Source organism: Somniosus microcephalus, chromosome 9 (genome assembly GCF_052327205.1).
Source record: "Somniosus microcephalus isolate GS21.2 chromosome 9, FLI_Smic_1.0, whole genome shotgun sequence".
In the NCBI taxonomy this organism is placed as follows: Eukaryota; Metazoa; Chordata; class Chondrichthyes; order Squaliformes; family Somniosidae; genus Somniosus; species Somniosus microcephalus.
In genome coordinates, this window is record NC_140995.1 from 122,018,472 (window position 1) to 122,045,133 (window position 26,662).

Consider the following 26,662-nt stretch of genomic DNA (forward strand, 5'->3'; position numbering starts at 1 on the left):
TCAGTATACCAAACACTTGCAAAAAATCATTTTCATACTAATTTTAGAATAGAGGTACTGTACTGTGCTCCAATAGTTAGCTCCTTGAAAAACACTTTCTAGAACATACTACAAGCAATATACTAAAAAGTCATAGAATGCAGCAGAGAGTTTGTTTCTCCCAAACGTGACTTACATCATCAAGCTCTGGTTTTGGAGGTAATTTTGCAAGAGTTTTTGGAGCAGCAATAACCTGCATAAAAAAAAGATGTTTTAGTTTTTGTTGCAGTAGTAATTAAGATCAAGTAAGTTTTGCAGGAATTAGCTATAATAATCCTCTTTAGAAAGGAATACAGTAATCTGAAAGAACTTCGCTACATCACTGAACTACAATTAGCCTTGGGAATGGGGGGGGTGGGGGGAAGGTCAGAAATCAGTTGTTTTGCAAACAATTTAAATAAAAAACCTTCATGACAAGTATAAACTTTTAAATAAATGGTCCGAAAGCAAGCAAATAATCAAACAAGTGACACTTGCGACATGTAAAACTAGAAAAATATTGGAGGAAATTCTTTCTCCAGAATTTTTGCCCTCCCACTTACCCTCGAATTTAGTGTCAACATTTTTGCTGAGCACTTGCCTGAAGAAGAGCATGTAAACAGCTTTTACTTGTTCACATTAATAGCATAACAGTCTATTTTTGTTTCCCAATTAAACGCTCAGAATTCAGAAATTACCTGTTTCAGCACCATCTAGATGCAACTTTGCACATACAAGAGATAGCAACAGGAGTGTCACAAAATTCTAACCACTATTAGTACAGGGATATCCTTTTCCCCCATACTTGTACTCCCGCTTCCCCCTCCTTGCTCCAATCACTCCCTTCCTCACACTATATCTGTGATCTTCCTTGTATCATCTCCTGACTGATTAATGTGTCTCCAAGTTCTCAATACTGTTCACTATTTTCTCTTTCCCTCTAAATTTCCACATTAATTAGCAATTGTTCCTCCAGTTCCCACTGCTAGAAAGTCAGGAAATGCTACTTGGAGAAGCTATCTCCCATTTGCTCTGAAGCTCAGTGAACTATAGCTTAGAATGTCATTAGTGGTAGAAAACTGAACCTACAGAATAGTAAAGAGATATGGTTGAGGCAGTTTAGAGAGTCAAAATACACTAAGGAATGCCATCAGGAAAACTAAAAGCCTAGTGCCACAAATTTACCATTTTATGATACAAAACAATAAGAAGGCAGAAGGTTCTGCTTGAACTTCTCTCGTCCTCAGCATAAATGTACTGTACCTCTCTTTCAGTTTCTGAAACCACGACCACAAAGTTGTCTGGGAAGACCCCTTGCTTGCCATTTAGTTCTCCTTTCCACCATCCCCTATCTCCTGTATCCTACAACAAAGGAATGGACATGAGAGAATTTTCAACTTTTAAGAAGATTCAAAGAATAGCATTTGCCAAGTCGTGGTGTTATTGAGCTTTTATTAAAAGCAACAAGCTACAGTACTATTACAGGATCAACTGGTCTTAACCGTTAATGTCAGTTTACAGAAGCCAAAGTCTAAAAACAATTTAAAAGTCAACTTAAAGCCTATTTTCAATACCACGCCAGTTTCACAGATAGTAATTTAAAGTATTCTTTTCTACAGGCTACATCTCTCAGATACCAACAGACTGATATTCCTGCAGAAGGGTCTCCATCAAAAATTACTATTTCGAAATCAGTAAGAAATATGGTCTCCAAGGTGAATTATTTTGATGCACAAGCAGTATAGTGGAACAGTTCACCAGATGCAGTAGCTCAGGCTTTATTCTATTTATGAAGAAACCCAGTCTCCCCTTGTAAACCCAAAGGTTGAATTGATGCCTGTGAGGGAAAGTGGCTCTGATAAGCTACTTGTCCAAACAAAGGCAGATATATTGTGCTATAGATTAAGGATAACAAGACTATTGACAGACATATTATTAAGCCTCAAGTGAAGAATTTTGTAAGAAATGATTAGAAATTGACTACTTATCTTTTCTAATCCAAGGGAAAGCTTACCTTACTTGTCAGCAGAATATGATCTCCTTCCTTAATGCTAAGTTCATCAGAATTGGTTGCTTCATATGCAAAAACTGCTTTGCAATACTCCTTAACTAAAATGAAAATGAACTGCATAAGATGGGAGTGTTTATGCAACTAAATATGTATGCTTAAAGATTAATGAATAAGAAAATACCATGCTTTAAGTAGTTCAACAATGGCAGCTGGGGAATTTAAATTCAGTTAAGTAAATAAAATTTGGAATAAAAAGCTAGTATCAGTAATGGTGACCACGAAACTATCGGATCGTCGTAAAAACCCATCTGGTTCACTAATGTCCTTTAGAGAAGGAAACCTGCCGTCCTTACCTGGTCTGGCCTATATGTGACTCCAGACCCACAGCAACGTGGTTGACTCTAACTGTCCTCTGAATGGCCTAGCAAACCACTCAGTTGTAACAAACTGCTACGAGAATCAAGAATAAAAGCAGACGGACCACCCGGCATCGACCTAGGCACCGGCTTCATACAAGACAACAGCACACCCAGCCCAGTCAACCCTGCAATGTCATCTGGGGACTTGCGTCAAAATTGGGAGAGCTGTCCCACAGACTAGTCAAGCAATGGCCTGACAGTCACACTCACAGAATCAGACCTTTCAGCCAATGTCCCAAACACCTCCATCACCATCCCTGGGTATGTCCTGTCCCACCGTGATATGGGTTCAGGAGGCCCTTGCCATAAGGCACCACTTACAAATGAACCAAAACTACATTTTAAAAAATCAGCAGTTATTTTGACAAATTTCAATTGAACAGATCTATAGTATTACAGGGACATTAATATTTTCATGAGTACTTAAAGTAGGCTACAATACCCATCTTGCCTCTTCACAGAATGGGACTTCTCAGAAGAGACCACTGGTTGGAGGATGGGAAGAGAAAACCCCCAGAGTGTTGGTCTAATTGCAACAACGTGGATGGTCCAAATGTAATTCTGGCATGCTCAATATCCTTTAATCCCTTTCTAATGTGTGTTCCTTATGCTCCTACCTCATTAGTACTTGAAAACTCCTGAGCCTTGACCTATCCCTTTAGCCACGAAAGTTGCCCTGTGTCACTTAAGAGTTAAACTTGGTATCTGATGGTATTTATTGAACAAAATATACTTTTATAAACACCTGTAGCTTCATCCAAGATCCAAAATCTGGAATTAATTTGCCTCTGTTCATCCCTCCCATTCTCACTGTGTGACATTTTCAGGGTTACCCTTTCCTATTACCAATCTTCTAATTTCCCGTGCATAGTGTGCATGCTCGCCGCCTTTTCATATTGCTTTCATTTTATTCATCTTGACCAAATCAGTCTCCAAGGGCCTGGGGCGGTCTCCAATCTAGCTGAAACACCCAATCCTTGCTTTCCATCTCCTGGAACTATTTTAATTTGCAAGACTGACTCCCTCTAACAAAATTTAAGTAAAATATAAAAAATTCACTATTGGCATATTATGCCCATCAAAAGTACTTAAGAAATGAACTACCGGTACCAGAATCTGAGTCATACTCTTTGGTGTGGTATTCTTCAATTCTCAAAATGAAAATATATACTTCCCCATTATCCAAATTGCAATCACTGTAAAAATTCATCGTTTTGACTATAGACTTTACAATTAATGTAATGTGAGCCACTGACTCAAGGAAATACTCAGTCATATTACCAAGCACAAAGACAAGTTACATTATTAGTGTTTTCCCATATGAAAACTAGCAAATTTTTGAAGTTCACACTATGCAAAAATCAGAGGGCAACATCTCAAGTGTATTGCTTCCTACTCATCATTTTCAGAAAGGAGATACAATCACAATCAAATGACAACACAGACTTCTCAGCACCTAACTCTTTCCTCCCTTCCCATCAACTTTCCCTGCTTAGTGGCAATCCCTAGTGCACCACCTGAACCCATAACAAGGTGCGTCAGATTTCTAAGAGACAGTTCAGTTTTTAAAAAATTAGTTGGGGACAGTTTCATTATAAAAATATATCATACAAAAAAACTCAGGAAACACAGCTGTAAACATCAAGAACTACCTACTTTAAAAAAAGTACTTTTGACAAGCTATATTATTACAAGCCGTAAGGTAGAGAAAATATTCAATGTTAACAGCAGCAATTCCAATCAAAAGACCGAATAGCAGGTTATTCATCAACCACAGCAAACCAACTAGGAACATGTAAATCTCAATTATTGCACTCTTTTGCATACTGCAAAACAGGTCAAGTAGTAGTGATTAGGTGATGCTAAGATTGTACCTTCACTATTTAATGCTTGCTGTAATGCATCATACAGACATGGAGCCTAACTTTTATCAGGGTCTGAATTGGACTTTTTTTTAATTTTATTTTTTTTTATAAAGTGTGCACAATGCTTACTGCTTTCTGTTTTGATATGAGAATACCAGTACATAGGGACAACAAAAATACACGAGCAAAGAAAACATCTCATCTGGCTCTCAGGACTGGAAACTGTTTTGGGATCAACATTTTGGAGGAGATATTTACATTCTTGTGCCATATCTTGATCTGGTTGATTACACTTCGACTGAACTGTTGGTATCTGATCTTCAATTTCATATGACTACGTGGATTTACCATGGCTTTTGAACAAATGTTCAACAACTGGATATTATCTGAGGTGTGCTGTGCAACTGGTCACTTCCTCCAGAGGGCAGTAGAACCATGATGTTAAAAGTAGAAGTAATTTTTTGGTCCATCACACAAAAACACTTCAAATATCCATGAATACTAATATCTGCACTACAATGAGCTATACATTTTCAGCATTGATATACTATTTGCCTTCTTTAGCTATGCCAATTTCCCACTACCGACTGACATTTCTGATGAATTTTGTCAAACATTTGAGTTATCCACTTACCACTGACATAAAACTGAAGCATTGGCATCTAAAAATAAATTGGTAGGAAACATATGTAAATAGCTTGTGCCACTAGGGTTTTTGAACAATACCTTTATGTTTATTTTCTGGTTCATTTTTCACAGCCTCGGCATTACTTGTTGGAGTTGATTGCTGTAAAAGTACATAAAATTGCATGAAATTAGTGAACGTATATAGATCAAAACAGCAGCAATTGCATTACACCAAATATTGAGAGTAGACCAGTTATCATACAACACACAAAGCCATTCTCCTGCAATGCAACTGGCTTTGTAACCACTTACTCCTGGAATTTTTCAAACAGAAGTATTTTGATTTTATTTACTCGTTGATCTCTGGTACTAAAGAACAAAATTTAGTAAATAATTCTTGAATTGAATACACATCAGCAACTGACATATCTGATTCAGCCTTCTTGTAAAACGACAGAGAACCTCTTCTCAACATAAAGCCAGTCAAAACGCTTATGGCTGTATATAACCTGTCGATACGTCCAAGTGGCCTTAGATCTCAGTCTTCTTATTGGGTTCATCGACAGCATGCACTTAAGTGTACGGTTTCTGTGATACTAGCCCAATTCGCATCTACCACCACGCAGTTCTCAATCCTCAAAAAATAAGGCTATTTTTCCCCCCAAAGGTGAAAGCCACTTGATGTAGATGACAGACAAGAAATGAAGACAATCATAATGATGTTTGCGGTCGCATTGATAAAGTTTTTCATTCGTGAGCTTACACACAACTTTGAGAGGTAGGTTCAATCAAAGCATCAACCGTAGGATTTTGGCAATCTCCAGTGAGGTTAGTCATGGGGAACCCCAGACAGCCCACCCAACTGCATTTTCCACTTCTCCACCTATTTGACCCACCATACACAATGAGGCAGTCACACGCAGCCTTGCACATGCCAGTCTCACCAAGAAAGAGACGAGACAGAGAAAAAATTATTTTTATTTATGTTGCAACTTTTAAGTCCCAGGACAGCTCAAAGTGCTTCATATGCAACACATTACTTTTGAAGGCTAATCACTTATTATATAGGCACACGTGGCAGCCAATTTGCAAACAGCAAAGTCCCATAAACAGCACTGCAATAATTAACAAATTGCATTTATATAGTCTTTAATGTAGTTAAACATCCCAAGGCGATTCACAGGAGCGTTATCAGACAGAAATTGACACTGAGCCACAAAGACATATTAGGACAGGTGATCAAAAGCTTGGTCAGAGGTAGGTTTTGAGGTGTGTCTTAAAGGAGGAGAGGTGTAGAGAGGCAGAGATGTTTAGGCAGGGAATTCTAAAGCGTAGAGCCCAGACAGGTATAGGCATGGCCACCAATGGTGGGGCAAAAGGAATCAGGGGCGCACTGGAGGGCAGAACTGGAGGAACACAAGAGTTCTCGGAATGTTGTAGGGCTGGGGGGGGGGATCAGTAATCTATTTTGCCATTGTTGGTTAACAGTTAAATGCTGGTAAGACCACCAGGAGAATCGTTGCAGCACAGTAGGAGGCCATTCAGCCCGTCGAGCCCGTGTCAGCTCTCTGAAAGAGGAATTCAGCCAGTCCCACTCCCCCACCCTTACCCTGTAGCACTGCAACTTTTTTTCACCTTCAGGTACTTATCCAACTCCCTTTTGAAAGCCATGATTGAATCTGCTCCACCACCCTTTCAGGCAGTACTTTCCAGATCATAACCACTTGCTGCGTAAAAAAGTTTTTCCTCATGTCGCCTTAGGATCTTCTGCCAAACACCTTAAATCTGTGTCCTCTGGTTCTCAACCCTTCCACCAATGGGAACAGTTTTTCTCTATCTACTCTTGTCTAGACCCCTCATGATTTTGAACCTCTATCGAATTTCCTCTCAATCTTCTCTGCTCTAAGGAGAACAACCCCAGCTTCTCCAGTCTATCCATGTAACTGTAATTCCTCATCCCTGGAATCATTCTTGTAAATCTTTTCTGCACCCTCTCTAAAGCTTTCATATCCTTCCTAAAGTGCGGTGGCCAGAATTGGACACAATACTCCAGTTGTGGCCGTACCAGTGTTTAATAAAAGGTGCATCATAACTTCCTTGCTTTAGTACTCTGCCTCTATTTATGAAGTCCAGGATCCCATATGCTTCTTTAACCTACCCTGCCCCCTTCAACGATTCGTGCACATATACCCCCAGGTCTCTCTGTTCCTGCACCCCTTGCTGACCTTCAAATATTAGCATAGGATCATTATTCCCCAAGAAAAAAAAGACAGATGGGACCTGTTTATTCTGTAAGGCACCTCAGACAATACAACACTCCACTGAACTATTAGCCTTGATTATGTGCTCAAATCATAGAAACATAGAAAAATAGGAGCAGGAGTAGGCCATTTGGCCCTTCGAGCCTTTATATTCAGTATCATGGCTGATCCTCTATCTCAATACCATATTCCCACGCTCTCCCCATACCCCTCCACAGCTTTTGTGTCTAGAAAGCTATCTATCTCCTCCTTAAATATATTCAGTGACTTGGCCTCCACAGCCTTCTGTGATAGAGAATTCCACAGGTTCACCACCCTCAATGAAGAAATTTCTCCACATCTCCGTCCTAAATGTCCTACCCCGTATCCTGAGATAGTGACCCCTTGTTCAAGACCCCCCCAGCCGGGGGAAACATCCTCCCTGCATCCAGTCTGTCTAGCCCTGTCAGAAATTTATGCGTTTCAATGAGATCCCCTCTCATTCTTCTAAACTCCAGTGAATACAGGCCTAGTCGACCCAATCTCTCCTCATACGACAGTCCTGCCATCCCAGGAATCAGTCTGGTGAACATTTGCTGCACTCCCTCTATAGCAAGTATATCCTTTTTTAGGTAAGGAGACCAAAACTGCACGCAGTAGTCCAGGTGTGGTCTCACCAAGGCCCTGTATAACTGTAGTAAGATATCCTTGCTCCTGTACTCATATCCTCTTGCAATGAAGGCCAACATACCATTTGCCTTCCTAACTGCTTGCTGTACCTGCATGTTTGCTTTCAGTGACCGGTATACAAGGACACCCAGGTCCCTTTGTACATCAACATTTCCCAATCTATCACCATTTAAATAATACTCTACCTTTCGGTTTTTCCTACCAAAGTGGATAACTTCACAGTTATCCACGTTATATTGCATCTGCCATGTATTTGCCCACTCGCTCAACTTGTTTAAAGCACCTTGCAGCCTCTTTGCATCCTCCTCACAACCCCACCTAGTTATGTGTCGTCAGCAAACTTGGAAATATTACATTTGGTTCCCTCATCCAAATCATTGATATATATTGTGAATAGCTGGGGCCCAAGCACTGATCCCTGCGGTACCCCACTAGTCACCGCCTGCCACCCTGAAAGACCCATTTATTCCTACTCTGTTTCCTGTCTGTTAACCAATTTTCAATCCAAGCCAATATATTACCCCCAATCCTATGTGCTTTCATTTTGCACACTAACCTCTTATGTGGGACTTTATCAAAGGCCTTCTAAAAATCCAAATACACCACATCCACTGGTTCTCCCTTATCTATTCTACCAGTTACATCCTCAAAAAACTCCAATAGGTTTGTCAAACACGATTTCCCTTTCATAAATCCATGTTGACTTTGTCTAATCCTGTTGATATTTTCTAAGTGTCCTGTTATCACATCCTTTATAATAGACTCTGGCATTTTCCCTACTACTGATGTTAGGCTAACTGGTCTTTAGTTCCCCATTTTCTCTCTCACTCCTTTTTTAAATAGTGGGGTTACATTTGCCATCCGAATCTGCAGGAACTGTTCCATAATCTATAGAATTTTGGAAGATGACAACCAACCAAATCCCGGGGTAGGGCTCAAATCCACAACCTTCTGACTGAGCAGTGAGAATGCTACCACCGAGCTAAGTTGACAATTAATCTTTATGTAAATGTGCCAATATTTTTGCCAATTCGGATGACAATCTCACTGCCAATGTTCCCCCTAAGGTGTGTGGCTGCGCACCAATTCCGAAGTCCCTCACAGACCGCTCACCATTGCTGCTGCTGGAAGACATAACACACGTGTGACCGCGCAACAAATTTAAAGGGCTCGCACAGGAAAAAAAATTAGAGGGAATATTGCTCACTACAGTAGATGTCAAATTAATTAACAGATGTATGCATTGAAGATCCAATACTCCCCCGCCCCCCAGCCTATATTTTCTATAAAATTCAGTGATTTCAAGTGGTTGGATTTCCTAGCCTCTCATTTTAAGCAAAAGTTGATATTTTACTTCATGCAAATTAATTATTGCAGATAATACCTCTCCGATAATACTCAGCCTACCTTTTCTGATTTTTTATCCTCCAGTTCAGTAATAGATAATCTTGATTTTAGTTTTACAGATCCTTCCTTAAATATGTCTCCAAACCCCATACCACGGATTTTCTTTGGTTGGGTCGTTGTTCCTGCTCCTACTGGGTTCTCATTTCCTGTAAATTCTATAGGTGATGTTGGTCCCACTCCAATCAAATCCTTGATGGCCATGTCTGTTACATCAGAGAATCAAATGTGCTTAACATGTTAAACATAGTCAATGTTGCTAATATAACAGGCCTAGCTTTAAATACAGCATAAACAGAGAACAATCATCTGTCAGCTATCTATATCTCTTTCCTCTGGACTGCATTTGATTGTGAGGAACGAAGAATAAACACAGCAAACAATTCACCTCAAGTTCAGCTAAAGCTATTTTCCTGGGCATGTGTCTCCTGAGCAGTCATGTCAGAGGGTGAGGAATGTAAATGCTTCCTGTACTAATCAGTTCCTTAAATTGAGCTATCTTTTGGAAATGAGATGAAATTACCTAGTACTGTACCACAAGGGTTGAATACTCTGAGAACGAGGAAAAGCAGGCTCTAACTTTGGGTGGGCACCTTTTATACTGTGCATGAAGAGATGGCCATTCAGCCAACAAACATCTTAATGTGATGTCCTCCATGGTTCCCCCCCCCCACCCATCAATGTGGGACAACTCGCCTAATTGTGTGACATACGTAGGAAGAATACCAAGAATTAATATTTTATGATTCAGTACTTTTTTCATAACAATCCCAATTACTACATTAAAAAATCCAATGAACGGCTATTATTAATGTCCGTTAGTATGCACATTTCCTCCACATGTCTAGGCAAGTCATTTGTTATCGCTCAGATATGCTTAGGAACTGATATTTTTATTGCTTTCGGAGTTACACGAAGTACAGAAATCTGCAGGACTTGTTACATTGTGAGGGATACACAGACTTGGTGGACAAATGGATCCCCTGATTTTATAATGATGTGTAGACCAGGAAGGCCTTAATTTGATCTCTTGTCTGTGAAGTTAACTGATGTCAGCTAGAGGAGCAGAGGAGGCTCCACAACTAGTCTCAATGTTCCCAATCTTGGGTAAAGAAAACTCATAAGAACATAAGTAGGAGGAGCAGGAGTAGGCCATACGGCCCCTCGGGCCTGCTCCGCCATTCAATAGGATCATGGCTGATCCGAACCTAGACTCACGTCCACTTCCCTGCCCGCTCCCCATAACCCTTAATTACCTCATCAGCTAGGAAACTGTCTATCTCCGTTTTAAATTTATTTAATGTCGCAGCTTCCACAGCTCTGAGGTAGCAAATTCCATAGATTTACTACCCTCTGAGTGAAGAAGTTTCTCCTCATCTCAGTTTTGAAATGGCAGCCCCTTATTCTAAGGTTATGCCCCCTAGCTCTAGTCTCACCCATCAGTGGAAACATCCTCCTCGCATCCACCCGATCAAGCCCCCTCACAATCTTATATGTTTCGATAAGATCGCCTCTCATTCTTCTGAATTCCAATGAGTAGAGGCCCAACCTACTCGGCCTTTCCTCATAAGTCAACCCCCTCATCTCTGGAATCAACCGAGTGAACCTTCTCTGAACCGCCTCGAGAGCAAGTATATCTTTTCTTAAATATGGAAACCAAAACTGTACGCAGTGTTCCAGGTGTGGCCTCACCAGTACCCTGTATAACTGAAGCAAGACTTCCCTGCTTTTATACTCCATCCCCCTTGCAATAAAAGCCAAGATTCCATTGGCCTTCCTGATCACCTGCTGTACCAGCATACTAACCTTCTGTGTTTCATGCACCAGGACCCCCAGATCCCTTTGTACTGTAGCACTTTGCAGTTTCTTTCCATTTAGATAATAGCTTGCTCTTTGATTTTTTCTGCCAAAGTGCATAACCTCACACTTTCCAACATTATATTCCATCTGCCAAATTTCTGCCCACTCACTTAGCCTGTCTATGTCCTTTTGCAGGTTTTTTATGTCCTCCTCACTCACTGCTTTCCCTCCCATCTTTGTATCGTCGGCAAACTTGGATACGTTGCACTTGGTCCCCTCCTCCAAATCGTGAATATAGATTGTAAAGAGTTGGGGTCCCAGCACTGACCCCTGCGGAACACCACTAGTTACTGATTGCCAACCCGAGAATGAACCATTTATCCCAACTCTCTGTTTTCTGTTAGATAGCCAACCTTCCACCCATGCCAGTATATTACCCCCAATCCCGTGATTTTTTTAATCTTGTGCAGTAATCTTGTGTGGCACCTTGTCAAATGCCTTATGGAAGTCCAAATACACCACATCCACTGGTTCCCCTTTATCCACCCTGTTTGTTACGTTATCAAAGAATTCAAGCAAATTTGTCAAGCATGATTTCCCCTTCATAAAACTATGCTAACTCTGTCCGATTAAATTATGCTTATCCAAATGTCCTGTTACTGCTTCCTTAATAATGGACTCCAACATTTTACCAACCACAGATGTTAGGCTAACTGGTCTATAGTTTCCAGCCTTTTGTTTACCTCCCTTTTTAAATAAGGGCATTACATTAGCAGTTTTCCAATCTGCTGGGACCTTTCCTGAATCCAGGGAGTTTTGGAAAATTACCACCAATGCATCCACAATCCCTACCGCTACTTCTCTCAAGACCCTAGGGTGTAAGCCATCAGGTCCAGGGGATTTATCCGCCTTCAGTCCCATTATTTTACCGAGTACCATCTCCTTAGAGATTTTAATCGTGATTAGCTCCCCGCCCCCTATAGCCCCCTGCCTGTCCAGTGTTGGAATATTTTTAGTGTCCTCTACTGTAAAGACTGATACAAAATATTTGTTCAGCGTATTTGCCATCTCCATGTTCCCCAATACTAATTTCCCGGTCTCGTCATCTAAGGAACAACATTCACTTTAGCCACCCTTTTTCTTTTTATATAACTGTAGAAACTCTTGCTATCTGTTTTTATATTTTTGCCAGTTTACTTTCATAATCTATCTTCCCTTTCTTAATTAATCTTTTAGTTATTCTTTGCTGGCTTTTAAATGCTTCCCAATCTTCTATCCTCCCACTAGATTTGGCTACTTTATATGCCCTTGTTTTCAGTCGGATACTGTCCTTTATTACTTTACTTAGCCACGGATGGCTGTCTTTTCTTTTACGCCCCTTTTTCCTCAGTGGAATACATCACCCGGGGCTCCTTACTAAACTCCTTCGTGTCAGCCACCAATCCCTGGATAGTGTAATGTTTGGATATAAAATCCTCCGCATCAAATAGCCAGATAGCGCTTTGTCTTGACGGAAAATGATAACAGCCACCTGGAAGTCTGCTAGTGCCCGTGGAACCATACCTGCAAGATTGACCATCTTCATACGAGAGAAAGGAACATTGTCATATAAAAAGTGTTCTTTTTGACAGTCGCCATAGCTTAACAATACTCATTCTATACTTAGCACTAAGGTACAGACTTTCTTCACTTTGGCACCTCCCCCATTTATTTGCTTTACTTCACAATGCCTGGCTCTTCATTCAATTAAATGCATGAAAAAAATGGAAGTTAGTTCGAATTCACATCTACTTTTACTATAAGCAAATTCTTTTACTTTTAGCGTTTCCCAGGATGCTATGTTGATCTATTCAGTTAAGTGTGGCGGGGAGGGCTGCACGCTGGTAACAGAACCCACTTGATTTTTCCTTCAACTGAATATATGAATAGTTTGCTTCACAATTAATCCTGAGGTGATTACTGCTTTTTTTTTATATAAATGTGATGACTTGCAAATAAATAAAAAGCTATCTTTACCTGGTTCACTTAAGACCTCGTTAGTTTCTCCATCCTCAGTCTGATCAATCAACTCCTTTACAAAATTGGATGGGAACAATCCAGTTTTCTCATTCAGGATTCCCTTCCACCAGCCTTCCTCTACCTGCAAGGAACAAAATCATGTGAAAGTCTGAAAACAGAGGGATGATTAAACTGTAAATAACACAAAAGTCTGTTACGGCATTAGTTAACATAGCTGCTTTGCAAATTAACTCCCAGGACTCGAGAAGAAATCATGTGCGATTTCTCTGCCCAAGCTTAAACACTATAGGGGAGAAATTCAATATCGCCACGTTTGGGGTGTAATACTCGAGCGGGCACAAAATTTAGCGCCCGGCGCAAATTAGCCACCTACTGCTAAATTGACCTGCTTCGCCCCAGGAGGTGGTGGGAGCGTTAAAACAGGCGCTGCACGACTGTCTTAAGGCACTAAGCCGGAGAAGTGAGGCGCTACCACTGAGGGCGGGCGCAGCGCAAGTGCGGCCAGTTAGCGATTGCACGCAGACACGCTGGCGCCGGTCAGCTCTTAAAGGGGAGGTTCGATCTTGGATTGCAGCCACACCCCGCGCATCGGAGCCCTGATTCTCGGTCTGGACAGGCCTGCTGCCACATTCTAACACCTAGGACCACTGAGGGGGCCAGGGAGCAAGCGCAGCGGTTCAGTGAGGGGGCCTTGCAGGTTCTGGTTGGCGCGGTGGAACGCAGGCGATCTATCCTGTTTCCGGACAGTGGCAGGAGGCCGCTGCCCAACGACTATCGCAAAGCTTGGAGGAGGTGTCCCACTGACCTCCAGCAGCATGGTGCCTAGGACCCCTGTGCAATGCAGGAAGAAGTTCAACGACCTCACTCGGGTTGTCAGGGCGAGTACCCTTTTCAGTATCCTCTTCATCCCTGCATGTCCACCTCACTTTATGGCCAAAGGGTCCTGAAAGCCCCAATGCCCAGCCCTCATCCAACACCTATGGGCCTTTCATGAAACTCACACGCACATTCAGCACTTTACACACTAAGGGCTATTCGACCATGGGAAGCAGTGCAGCCAAGATCAGGGCTTCACACTATACTCAGAGCCCATCCTTTCTCTTGCAGGGCAAGCTGGCACACAATAGGAGGTAGCAGCAATGGACTGGGGGAGGCCGGCCTCACCTTCAAGACCTCAGCGATGTGGAGCAGCGAGTCCAGCGGATTATGGCAGGCCGAATGATTGGCCCCGTCGCCACTGGAGATGCCGACCCAGTTCTGGACAGCAATGGTAAGGTCATCACCTTTTTGACCTCTCTCCTTCCACTTGTGCCTCACACCAGCATCCTTTGCCACTATCGAACCAATACAGCACATTGCAGCACTCATGCCTCCCTCGCTGCCACCCTGTCCTCACGCTAAAGCAACTCTTGTACCTCCCTGCTTTCAGATGCTGATTCGCCAGGTGAGGAGGCGGGCCCTCAAGCTGCCACTGTGAGTGACTCTGAAGGCGAGGAGGAAGAGGAAGTCGGACTATCAGTGCCACCCTCAGCCGAGGCAGCACACGGCCATAATGGGGACACTTCTTCCCTGGAGAGGAGCAGGGGGGAATAGTCTGAGGAGGGTGAAGCTCTGGGGCCCAGCGGGCTGCAGCAACGCGGGGGGCGGTCGGGAAGCTCGGCGGCCTTCTCCCCGGAGGGAGAGTCTGGCCTCGAGTCCTGCTACAGTGAGCGCAGAAGAGGTGCAGCTCCTCGCTGAAATGAGCGCCCAGGCGGAGCACAGGCACACTGAGCTCATGGCTGCAGGGGCAAGGATGTCCGAATCCATTGAGTCACTGGCAAGGAGTGTCCAGGACTTCGGTGCAGCACTGGCAGGGAGTCTGCAGGACTTCGGCGCAGCACAGGCGGGTTCCACGCAAGCGCTTAGTGGTGCAATGCAGTCAGTGGCTGGTCTGATGCAGACGCAGATTGAGGCCACATGAGCACTAACTGCTGCCACCCTTGCTGGATCGGGCACGAATCACCGGGGCCCTCGCCGCGCCACAGCAGGCCAGCAGTCTGCGCTTCAGCAGATTGCTCCGCACGCTGCAGTGCTGCCCCGTGGGAGTGCCAGTGTGTCGTCCAACCAGGGAGTGGCTGTCCTGTCAGGATGGCAGCATTCCTGCTGCCAACACTGTCACTTCTTCACTGCAGCTGCCACCACCTGTAGGACATATTGCTGCCGCCCATGCAGAGTTGGAGCAGTCAGCAGCCGGGCCCTCCAGGCCCAAAGCTGGTCCAGGCAGTACCTCAAAGGCATCTGCCGACTCAGTTTCTGACACTCGGCAGCCTTCCCCCAGCCTTGCTGCAGTCACTGGGGTCCCATTGTGGAGGAGCTGCAGGGTGGGAAGGGGCCAATCTCGCAAGCGAAGCAGATCACCCTCAAAGGGCAAAAAGTAGGTGGTGTGGCAAAATGCTGTTAATTTTTTTTATTGAAGGCCGAGGATCGTGGTCATTTTTTGGTTACTCTTTTGTTCATTGTTGTTTCCGAGAGCCAGTTGTGTGTCTGACTGCTTTTTTGGGGGTTTCTCTCTATTACTTTGTCATGCGGGAAGGGCACACAGTATGGTTAAATAAAGAAGTGTCTTTATTCAGGATGTGCATGTTTGCTCTTTGAACTATTTGTTGCCTTGACTGGCTATGGGGTTGCGGAACGGTTCCATTCATGTTCTTTCAATGGCACAAGCCATTCCCTCAGAGGGGGCCTAGAACCGACTTGCAATAAGCCGCTGACGGACGGCCCTTGCACTTTGTGCCTCCCTCCTGTCTTGGTGCTCCTCCTCCTCCTCTGCTGGTGCTCCAATGTCTGGTGGCAGTGGCCGAGTCCTGAGGATTGCCAGGTTATGCAGCACACTACAACGAAATGGGAGACTCGCTCAGGTGAGTACTGAAGGGCTCCCCCGGAATGGTCCAGACAGCGGAACCGTTGCTTGAGCACGCCAATTGTGTGCTCAATGATGTTCCTGGTCGCTTGATGGCTCTCATTGTATTGTTCTTCAGCAGCGGTGCTGGGCGCATGGAGCGGGGTCATCAGCCAGGTGCACAGAGGATAGCCCTTGTCCCCGAGAAGCCAGACTCCTGGGTGAGCCGGGGCTTCGAAAAGGTCTGCCACAGAAGTCTGGCGCAGGATGAAGGCGTCGTGGCTGCTGCCTGGAAAGCAGGCATTGACGGCGAGTATCAGCTGTCTGTGGTCACACACCAACTGGACGTTCAACAAATGGAAGCCCTTCCGGTTGCGGTAATCCTCGGCATTCTCTTGCGGCACCCGCAAAGCCACATGCATGCAGTCAATGGCGCCCTGGACCATGGGGAAGCCTGCTATTCTTGCGAATCCCATTGCGCGCTCTTGCTGCTTGTCCGGGGTCATGGGGAAGGAGATGTACTGACGTCTCCTTTTGAAGAGGGCACTCGTGACTTGACGGATGCAGCAATGCACCGCGAACTGGGAGGTATTGGCAATGTCCCCAGTAGCGGATTAGAAGGAGCCGGTGGCATAGAAGTTGAGAACCACTGTCACCTTCACTGCCACCGACAGAGACGTCCTGCTCCTCAGTTAAGGCTGCACATCTGGCTGAAGCAGGTGGCAGAGCTCAGTGACCACCTCCCTGCTGAATCGCAGCCTCCGAAAACACTGCTCCTCAGACCTGTTGAGGTATGAGAACTGTTGCCGACGCCTGTTGGCCCTCCTCCGTCTGGCCATGATTGGCACTCTCTCGGCGTCTGAGCCCTCTCAATGTAATGGAGAAGCCCAACGTTTCCACCCATTGCAGCCCCATAATATGTGGCCACTCAAGGTTATGCCAGTGAAAAAGCAAACCAACTACAAAGTTCTGGGCTGAAGCCAGAAGTACCTTGCAAGCGCTGACTCAATGCAGAAAGCTCTCTCCCTTTGTCTCCCTCTCATAGGAGTGGTCCAAAAATGGCTACCACAAAGAAGCCAGGAAGAGCCCCCTTTAAATAGCACCCCCCCCCCCCTCCCAGCGACTGGGAACCGTTCCAGTCAACCAGTCGCTGGGAGCGCCAGGCGGAAAGGAGGGGGGGGCGCCACTGAATTTCCGGTTCGGGGCGCCCCAAGGGCGTTGCACCATGAAATGATGTCAGGAGCTGCGTGCGCAGCTGAGCGGGCATTGCGGTTTTGCGCCGCCGCTAAATGTACGCTCAATTTCGCGAGGCGCGCAGGTCTCGCCGCGCCCGGGAACTAGCCGCCTCGCGCCCCACTTATCGTCCTCTTAAGGCGCTAACGAGTGGCGCAAACAACTGAATTTCTCCCCCTATGTGCTGAGTACTGTGACCACCAGATGGGGCACATGACCTTTTTTAAAATTCTTAAACAAGATTCGGTTGCAAAAGAAAATACTGTAGATGATGCTAGAAATCAAACAAAAAACAGAATATGCTGGAAACTCAGTAAAGGCAGCCACAGCAACTGTGGAGAGGCAGCAAAAAGTTTAACAGTTCAGGCAATTGCCCTTCATTAGAAATCAAAAAAATTACAGTGACAGTTGTAACATGACCCACCTCGTCTTAAGCAAACAACTTTTCTCGGCCAATCCTTGGAGCAGTCTGATTTCATTTCTCTGCTGGCAAGACTTGGCCAATGAGAAAATGCCACATCATCCGTTTCCACAGAAGAAATATACTAAATAAAAGACAGGTCAAAATCTTGCTGCATTTAGCAACACACACAAAGAGGTTCCGTCTTGGCTCGGGAAAACTGCAGATCCTGCAGTTATGCACAAATATGAAGCTCATGTCTAGCAAGAAAAAATGGATTTTATCAGAGGCTCTCTCTTGTAACTTTCTATCCCCTCTTACCTCATCTCATTTCTTTTTCCACGTTGAAACATGCTTCACACAAGACAAACAGCCAGTACCTCTTGGCGCACTTATGTGTATGATGTAAAGCTACTGCCCGCAGTACATCCTACTTATTATAGAAGACCAGTACAATTGCTTTCCCAACTACCCCTGGAACAACTGATTGCACAAATATTGTGACTGTTTCACAACGCATGAACAACCCAACATCGTAACATTAACCTGCGGCGCAGTTTCCTGGCCCCAACCGTCTCCTTTTCACCATGGATGTCCAATCCCTCTACACCTCCGTCCTCCATCAGGATGGCCGGAGGGCTCTCCGCTTCTTCCTTGACCAGTCCCCATCTACCACCACCCTCTTCTGCCTGGCTGAACTTGTTCTCAAATTGAACAAATTCTCCTTTGACTCCACTCACTTCCTCCAAATAATGGGAACCCACATGGGTCCGAGCTATGCCTGCCTTTTCGTCGGATATGTGGAGCATGCTTTGTTCCAGTCCTACTTGGGTCCCCTCCCTCATCCGATGACTGGATCGGTGCCGTTTTATGCTCTTGCCCCGAACCGGAAAATTTCATTGGGCTGTGATTTGTGGCCACTACGGGTGCATACGAGCCTGCAGGAGCCGCGCAAGTTCCGGGTTTAGGAATGCGCTAAAACCTGAAACTTGTGACCTGTCAAGAATCTTCTTGACAGATCGTATGCAACCCCAGGAAAAGGGCCTCTGTGGGCAGAGAGTTGGGCTATTTGTCCAAATTCTGCCCAGCGAAGGCCTGTGAAATTTGTATGCCTGGTAAAAGCAGGGGCAAGGCCTTCTCTTACCAGTGTAAGAATTTTAAAGAACAGAAAAATATTTTTTCAATAATTTATACATTTAAAAAAGGTAAGTTTATTTTTAGCCCCTTTAAAATATGCAAGTGTATTTTTCAAAGCATTTAATATTTGTATGAAATGCTATTTTGATTAATTTTAAATGCGATTTTTTTTTTTTTTTTTAAATTTGAAGCATACGTGCATTTTTGGTGGTATTCCCATTCATACTTATGAGGATTCCGCACACAGAATCCTCAGAAGTATGAATGGGGATCCCTTTCGTTCTTTGGTTGGGCCGGCCCATGTGATCCCAGAACCCCCTGCGCCCCTGGGATATATGGGCCTCTATGCAGGCCTACGCATAGAAGCCCAGGAGCGCGCAAATGTCCGAACCTCTGGGACCATCAGCTAAGTTCGTAGATTTTTTGCTGGTCGGGGGCTTCCGCCCATGGGAAGCCTCCGACTGTAAATTCAGGGCCATTGACTTTGCTTTCAATTCCCACCCTTCCCTCACCTTCACATGGTCCATCTCTGACTCTTCCCTTCCTCAACTTCTGTCTCCATTTCTGGGAATAGGCCATCAACAAACATCCACTATAAGCCCACCGACTCCCACAGCTACCTGGACTATACTTCCGCCCACCCCGCTTCCTGCAAGGACTGTATCCCATTCTCCCAATTTCTCCGTCTCCATCGCATCTGTTCTGACAATGCCACCTTCCATACTAGTGCTTTCGATACATCTTTTTTCCTCAACTGAGGATCCCCCTCAACCGTGTCCGTTCTATTTCCTGTACTTCTGCTCTCAGGCCTTCCCCTCCCTCCCACAACCATGATAGGGTTCCCTTTGTCCTCACTTTTCACTCCACCAGCCTGCACATTCAATGGATCATCCTACGCCATTTCCCCCACCACCACACACATCTTCCCTTCTCCCCTTATAGCATTCCGAAGGGACCGCTCCTTTCGCGACACCATGGTCCAGTGTTCAAGCACCCGCCCCCCACGCCCCCTCCCCTTCGCCTGGCACCTTCCCGTGCAAGCACAGGAGATGCAACACCTGCCCTTTTATCGCCTCACTTGCCACCCTCCAGGGCCCCAAACACTCCTTCCAAGTGAAACAGCGGTTTACTTGTACCTCTTTAAATTTAGTATACTGTATTCGCTGCTCACGATGTGGTCTCCTCGACATTGGGGAGACCAAATGCAGATTGGGTGACCGCGCTGGAGAACGCCTCCGTCCCGTCGGTAAGCGTGACCCCGAGATTCCGGTCACCTGTCACTTTAATTCTCCGCTCTGCTCTCACTCTGATCTCTTCATCCTCGGCCTCTTACACTGTTCCAACGAAGCTCAACATAAGCTCGAGGAACAGCACCTTATCTTTCAATTAGGCATTTTACAGTCTTCTGGACTCCACATCGAGTTCAACAATTTCAGACCAGAACACCTCTGCCTCTATTTTTCCAGATGGCGGCCGTTGATATTTCTGCCATTCACATTTATACCTCTTCTAGACTCATCTTTTGTTTCTTTACTTGTCCCATTCCCATCTCTTTTTGCTTTGTATAATCATAGCTTTTGTCATTTAATCACTCCTGCCTTCCAACCTATCACAGACCTTCCCTTTGGTTCTTTCCTCCCCTCCCTCTTTCCCCGCCCCTGCTTAAAATCTATTACATCTCTAACTTTTTCCAGTTCTGACAAAAAATCATCAACCTGAAATGTTAACTCTGTTTCTCTCTCCACAGATGCTGTCTGACCTGCTGAGTATTCGCAGCATTTTGTTTTTCGTTCAGATTTCCAGCATCTGCAGTATTTTGCTTTTGCCAACATAGTAACAGTTTATTTTACAAATTTTTGTTGAAGTATAAATTTCAACTTTACTGTAGGAATTGTCCACTTTGACTGGCCATGGCAAACAATTGTTCATTCGGAAAAGCCAGGCAAAACAATTTGCTTTTTTGTGACTATCTTACACAGATGACTGAGGTATTTCATTTTGGTAAGAAAAATAAGGAGGTCACATAATACTTGGAAAATAAGAATCTAAATGGGGTAGAAGGGCAAAAGGATCTCGGAGTACAAATACACAAATCAAAAAGTAGCGACGCAGGTTAATAAGGCCATTAAAAAAAGCAAACCAAGCACTATGGTTTATTTCTAGAGGGACAGAATTGAAAAGTAGTGAAGTTATGTTAAACTTTTATCGAACCTTGGTTAGACCACACTTGGGAGTGCTGTGTACAATTCTGGATGCCATATTATAAAAAACAGAAAGAGGCACTGGAGAGGATGCAAAAAAGATTTACAAGGATGATACCAGAAATGCAAGGTTATACCCTTCAGGAAGGGGTGAACAGGCTGGGTCTCTTGTCTTGGAGAGAAGATTGAGGGGTGACCGAATAGAGGTCTTTAAAATTATGAAAGGTTTAGATATAGAGTAGAGTAGAGGTGAGTGAGTAGAGGTGAGTGAGTGAGTGAGTAGAGGTGAGTGAGTGAGTGAGTAGAGGTGAGTGAGTGAGTGAGTGAGTGAGTGAGTGAGTAGAGGTGAGTGAGTGAGGAGTTTCCACTTGCGGAGAAGAGCAAAACTAGAGGCCATCAATATAAGATAGTCACCAATAAATCAAATAGGGAATTCAGAAGAAACTTCTTTACCCAGAGTGGTGAGAATGTGGAACTCGCTGCCACGGAGTGGTTGAAGCAAAAAGTATAGATGCATTTAAGGGGAGGCTAGATAAGCATATGAGGGAGAAGAGAATAGAGGGTTTTGCTGATAGATGAGGAAAGACAGGAGGAGGCTCGAGTGGAGCATAAACGCCTCATGGACTGGTTGGGCCGAATGGCCTGTTTCTGTGCTGTATATTCTATGTAATTTTACAAAACTAAAGAACATAAGGCGGCATACAAAAAGATATAAAAACATTTGACCCAACTAACCAACACCTTTAATAAACCATGTAAAAGGCATCCCATCAGTGGCTTTATTTCATTTATATAATCCGCTAACATTGAATTTCAGACTATCTACCCATCTCCACATTATTGCTATTTAACAGTCTTGCTGCCTTCCGTAGATGACAGACGCAGGAGCCAGTATGTTGCGGAGTATCTGATCTTAACCTATGCTTAAGGTAAAAACATAAGCCTGCATCAAGCAAAGGTCACAAACCTCATGACTCTTCCACCCACTCCACCAACCAAAAAAAAAATCTAGCATGAGTCGCCACAAAAAAAGACAAGTGCTTTGACTGACTCTTAATGTACCTATACAACCAACTTGGAAAAATTACTAGTTGATGGACAGTACAATATAGCAAACCAAATGAGATTACACCCAACATGATGTGGCTTTCCTTTGCAGTTAATTCTCTGGAGAGTGAACTGTTCCCGAGTTAGTTAGTCATGGCTAGTCAAAGTTGACAAACTTTAGACAAGGTTGTCCAAACTATGGCACTTGGGAAACATACCGTCCGTGACTCACTGGAACTATAGCTCAATATTCACTGGTTTGTCCTGTTTGAATTTCATGGGCAAAGATGTTCAGAAAGCACTTTGCCTCATTGATGGATAAATCTGAATCAGAATATTTCTTAGTATCGACAGAAGAGATGTATGTAGATTCATGGGAAGACTGACTAAATTAAACTAAACATGTGACCCACAAGGCTCCAAGTTAGCTACCCAAGTGCCCCTCAAAGACAAAAGTCCCCATTATTATCTCTATAACCCTCAGTTCTCTTTCTTGACAGCTACAGATTGTAACTTTTTTTGAATTTAAAATGAAGTGGGCAGTACCATAAGTTGTAATCAAAACAGTTCACATTAACAAATTTATGCCATTATCCTAACCTTACTGCATGAAATCAGCACCTTACACGGACTCCACCAATGTAGCTTTTGCATTGCCAGCATTTTATACTTACTGTACATCCCTCCTTGCTCCAAAACTCATCACTGTGAGCATGTGCACACTGAACCTCCTGTGGCATGCACATGTGCACAATTACCGCAGGGGCACAGCACAGATGATGCTTGTTTAGGTTACACAAGCAGCATTACTAGTTCCACCAATAGTGCCTTACCGAGAAACACATACGCAGCAACCCAAGAATCAGAATCACAGTGGTAGATAAGTCGATCCGTTGACCAACCATAGATTAGATTAAAGAGTGTTGGGTGGGAACCAACACAATGATGATCTGCCACCTGACTCGAGTTCTACTCCGACTGACCCAGTGAAGAACTTGACTGAAGTTGAAACCTCCAATTTAGTCCTGCATTTACTACCGGAGCTGCTGGAGCAAGATAACTTCAAATACAATGGAGTTTAAAAAACAGTTGCGAATTAAACATCTAGAGGGAAAACAACAGCACTGAGCGAGCACAAGAGCAAAAGAGGAAAATCAGAATGATGGTTCAAATGGCATTGTTAAAGGTTTAATTACTTCTACATTATGAACGCAAAGCAGATCACTGGTAAGAACCAGTAGATGCTTGATGTGCTTTACATACAAACTTCTTGTTCCAGACATTCATCAGTTTAACATACATTCACCCTACAACTGTAGCACGAGTGCAAAGGCATTGTTCTTATTAACAAGGAAGGAAGGAAGGTTTATATAGTGCCCTTCAACAACTTCAGGACATCCAAAAGCGCTTCACAGCCAATTAAGTATTTTTAAAGTGAAGTCACTTGTAATTTAGAAAAACACAGCAGCCAATTTGCACACAGTAGGGTCCACAAACAACAATGAGATAAATTACCTTATACAGGTAGACTATCGTTTATCCGAAAACCTCGGGACCAGCCGAGTTTCGGATAAAGGAGAATTTCGGATTTCGGAAGGTGGGTCGGCGGGGGGGTCGGCGGGGAGTCGTGCGCACGACTTACGCTGACGCTCAGCGTAAGTCAGTCGGGGTCCGCGGGGGGGGTCGGCGGTTGTTGGGGCCGGCGGGGTCCGCGGGGGGGTCGGCGGTTGTCGGGGCTGGCGGGGTCGGCGGTTGTCGGGGTCCGCGGGGGGGGGGGGGGGGTCGGCGGCTGGCGGGGTCGGCGGCTGGCGGGGTCCGCGGGGGGGGGGGTCGGTGGTTGTCGGGGCTGGCGGGGTCCGCGGTTGTCGGGGTCCGCGGGGGGGTCGTGCGCACGACTTACCCTTTATCCGAACTTCCGCAACCGGAACCCTCTAAAAACCGAAGGTTTTTTCGTTCAGCTTAAGTCGTACGCACGACTTACGCTGAACGAAAAAACCTTCGGTTTTTAGAGGGTTTCGGTTTTTGGAAGTCCGGATAAAGGGTAGTCTACCTGTAATCTGTTTTTTTAGTAATATTGATTAAGGGATAAATGTTAGCCAGGACACTCCCCTGCTCTATTTCGAATAGTCTCATTAGGTTTTCTACGTCCACCTGAGGGGGCAGACAGGCCTTTGGTTTAACGTCTCGTCCAAAAGAAATACCTTTCACAGTGCAGACCACCTTCAGTCGTATGTTGGCGTCATCCTAGATTGTGTTCAGGTCCTAGGGTGGGCATGAACCCACAACCCCCTGACTTAGAAGCAAGAGTGCTACCACAAAGCAAGGGTAAGGCCTAGTTATATACTAAATACAGTCAAAATCTGGAGTTAGGATCTGACATCAGGGCAAAGCATAATACAAAGTCCCCGGTGAAGGGTTTCTCACCTTACTCTAGTCGTGTCAGTCCTGGACCTCAGATGTACATTCCGCAAGTTTAGAGTCAGTGCAAAGTGGAAACCATTTTGTACCAATGCCAAACTTGTATAATGTACTCTTTGATTACCTCGAGGGAACTGGTGCCTTCCCCTGAAATGGGTGCTTAGTGTATTTGTAACTTCTAAAGCTAGTGTATGATTCCCACCAATCACAATTGCCTTGGAAGAAGAACAACACCCACAATTTTACTGAAACCATACTCCAACATGAATCAAAGTCTTCACGAGAAAAGGAGGGGGGGGGGTGGAGAAGAAGGGGGGGGGGGGGGCGGGGAGAAGAGAGGAAGAATTTACTTTTTAAAATCTGGTCCAAATCCATATTACACCAACAAGCCCAATCATTGCAAGGACTTCTGTGGCACAACACTTTCTTCCACAGCTACAATCACTTATTTTGAGCTCAATATATACTGTTGAAGATGTAAATTTTTCACTCAAGCTCCCATATTACACATTCTTCTGGGCTAGGCCAGCAACCAACCTCTCCCCAGGGTGATTGCAATGTTGTTCTGGCCAACCACAAAAGCATGCAAATCTTTCTACTCTTCACTTCCATTCCATCGACTGTAATAAATGACTTCCCCAGATGAACATGCAGGTTTTGAACTAACCATGCAAGCAATGTGGGTAAAATATAATTTCCTATTATTGCACAGCTGCAATTAAAAGTCCTTGTATTTGCACAATTAATGCATTACCCACAAAAACTAGCTTTGTGTCCTTTCTATTCAAATCCACAAATGGAAAATGCTGACTTCTTCACACGAGCCGAGTGGATCATCAACAGACAGCAGCTTGAATTCTTGCAACCAGTTTGGCAGCATTGATCTCACCCCATATCTAAAAATAGTTGCAAACACAACAGACTCAAGAATGATGGTAATCTTCAATTAAGAAAATTGAAGCACAGGGCTTTTCGTCTCCCAAACAAATCTGTATACATCAGGTGGTGGGCAAACAGAATTGCGTAGTTTTATAAAAAACCTTCATGGGTTGCATATTTTATCACAACATAATTTTATCTCTACTATATAATTTTCAACTGCTGTTATACAGAGAACAAAAAATAGTAACTTGAATTGCCAACAAAATGCCTTACCTCTTCAATGATTTCAATGACATCTCCAATTTTTATCTCCAATTCATCCTCATTTTGAGGGATGTAGTCAAACGTTGCTTCACATTGCCGCTTCTTCAATCTTCCTGTTGGGATCGACATCACAGAAATTGTTTTTAGTGTTGTCTGAAAACAATTTGTAAAGAAGCCACGTTGCTCAAATATAACCTTATTGTAACAGCAGCTTAAAGCTAAAATTCTTCTCAGCATCTGATTTTTGGTTTGCAAACTAAGCAAATTTCTCAGGAAGATCCCACCCACTCTTTCAGTAATGCTGAATAATCTTAAGTTCCTACTTCATTCCACTTTCAAAAAACTGCTGAAATTCCTTTTGTTGGAAACTATTTCTGCTTTGAAGGCAATTTCATATCTTCATTCTGTAATCAGGCATCAATTTTTAAATCTCTCCTGCTGTTTTCTCATCAAGGCAACTGCTTTGATGGAATCAAGAGTGCAATCCCAAACACTGCTAAAAATGATAGGATCCCATGCAATAAAAAATAAATTTGATTTACTGAATCACCATTACCCACTCATGATGTATTTAATTCTAAGTTATGTTTGGGAGCAAAGCTGAACAGAATCCACTACAGATCTAAATTTTTGAAGAAAAACCATAGAACCATAAAATGCCATAGAACATGATACTGCACTTGTACCTGAGAATAATGATACATTATTAGGGTCACAGTTCTCAAAGTTTTATGGAAAAACATTGATTTGCAAAAATAAAACTTGCATTGGCATATTGTGTATTTTTTTTTTATTCATTGATGGGATGTGGGCGTCGCTGGCTAGGCCTGCATTTAGTGCCCATCCCTAATTGCCCTTGAGAAGATGGTTGTGAGCCGCCTTCTTGAACTGCTGCAGTCCATATGGTGTAGGTACACCCACAATTCTGTTAGGAAAGGAGTTCCAGGATTTTGGCCCAGCAGCAGTGAAGGAACGGCGATACAGGTCCAAGTCAGGATGGTGTGTGGCTTGGAGGGGGACTTGCAGGTGGTGATGTTCCCATGCGTCTGCTGCCCTTGTCCTTCTAAGTGGTAGAGGTCATGGGTTTGGAAGATGCTGTTGAAGGAGCT

General features: G+C 44.1%; 1 protein-coding gene across 6 annotated transcripts in view; it reads right to left on the reverse strand.

Moving 5' to 3' along the window:
• cd2ap (CD2-associated protein) overlaps positions 1–26,662 on the reverse strand; it is a 199,582-nt gene that overhangs the window by 51,049 nt on the left and 121,871 nt on the right. For 5 of the 6 annotated variants that reach the window (XM_085997104.1, XM_085997100.1, XM_085997099.1 and 2 more), the window contains exons 4-10: positions 25,563–25,666; positions 13,091–13,214; positions 9,278–9,480; positions 5,040–5,100; positions 2,033–2,127; positions 1,282–1,380; positions 176–232 (exon numbers count right to left, since the gene is read on the reverse strand). In XM_085997104.1, coding sequence (XP_085853230.1) covers positions 176–232; positions 1,282–1,380; positions 2,033–2,127; positions 5,040–5,100; positions 9,278–9,480; positions 13,091–13,214; positions 25,563–25,666 — 743 coding nt within the window. Of the gene's footprint in view, positions 1–175; positions 233–1,281; positions 1,381–2,032; positions 2,128–5,039; positions 5,101–9,277; positions 9,481–13,090; positions 13,215–25,562; positions 25,707–26,662 lie in introns of all 6 variants that reach the window. The other variant, XM_085997105.1, reaches the window with a different exon arrangement.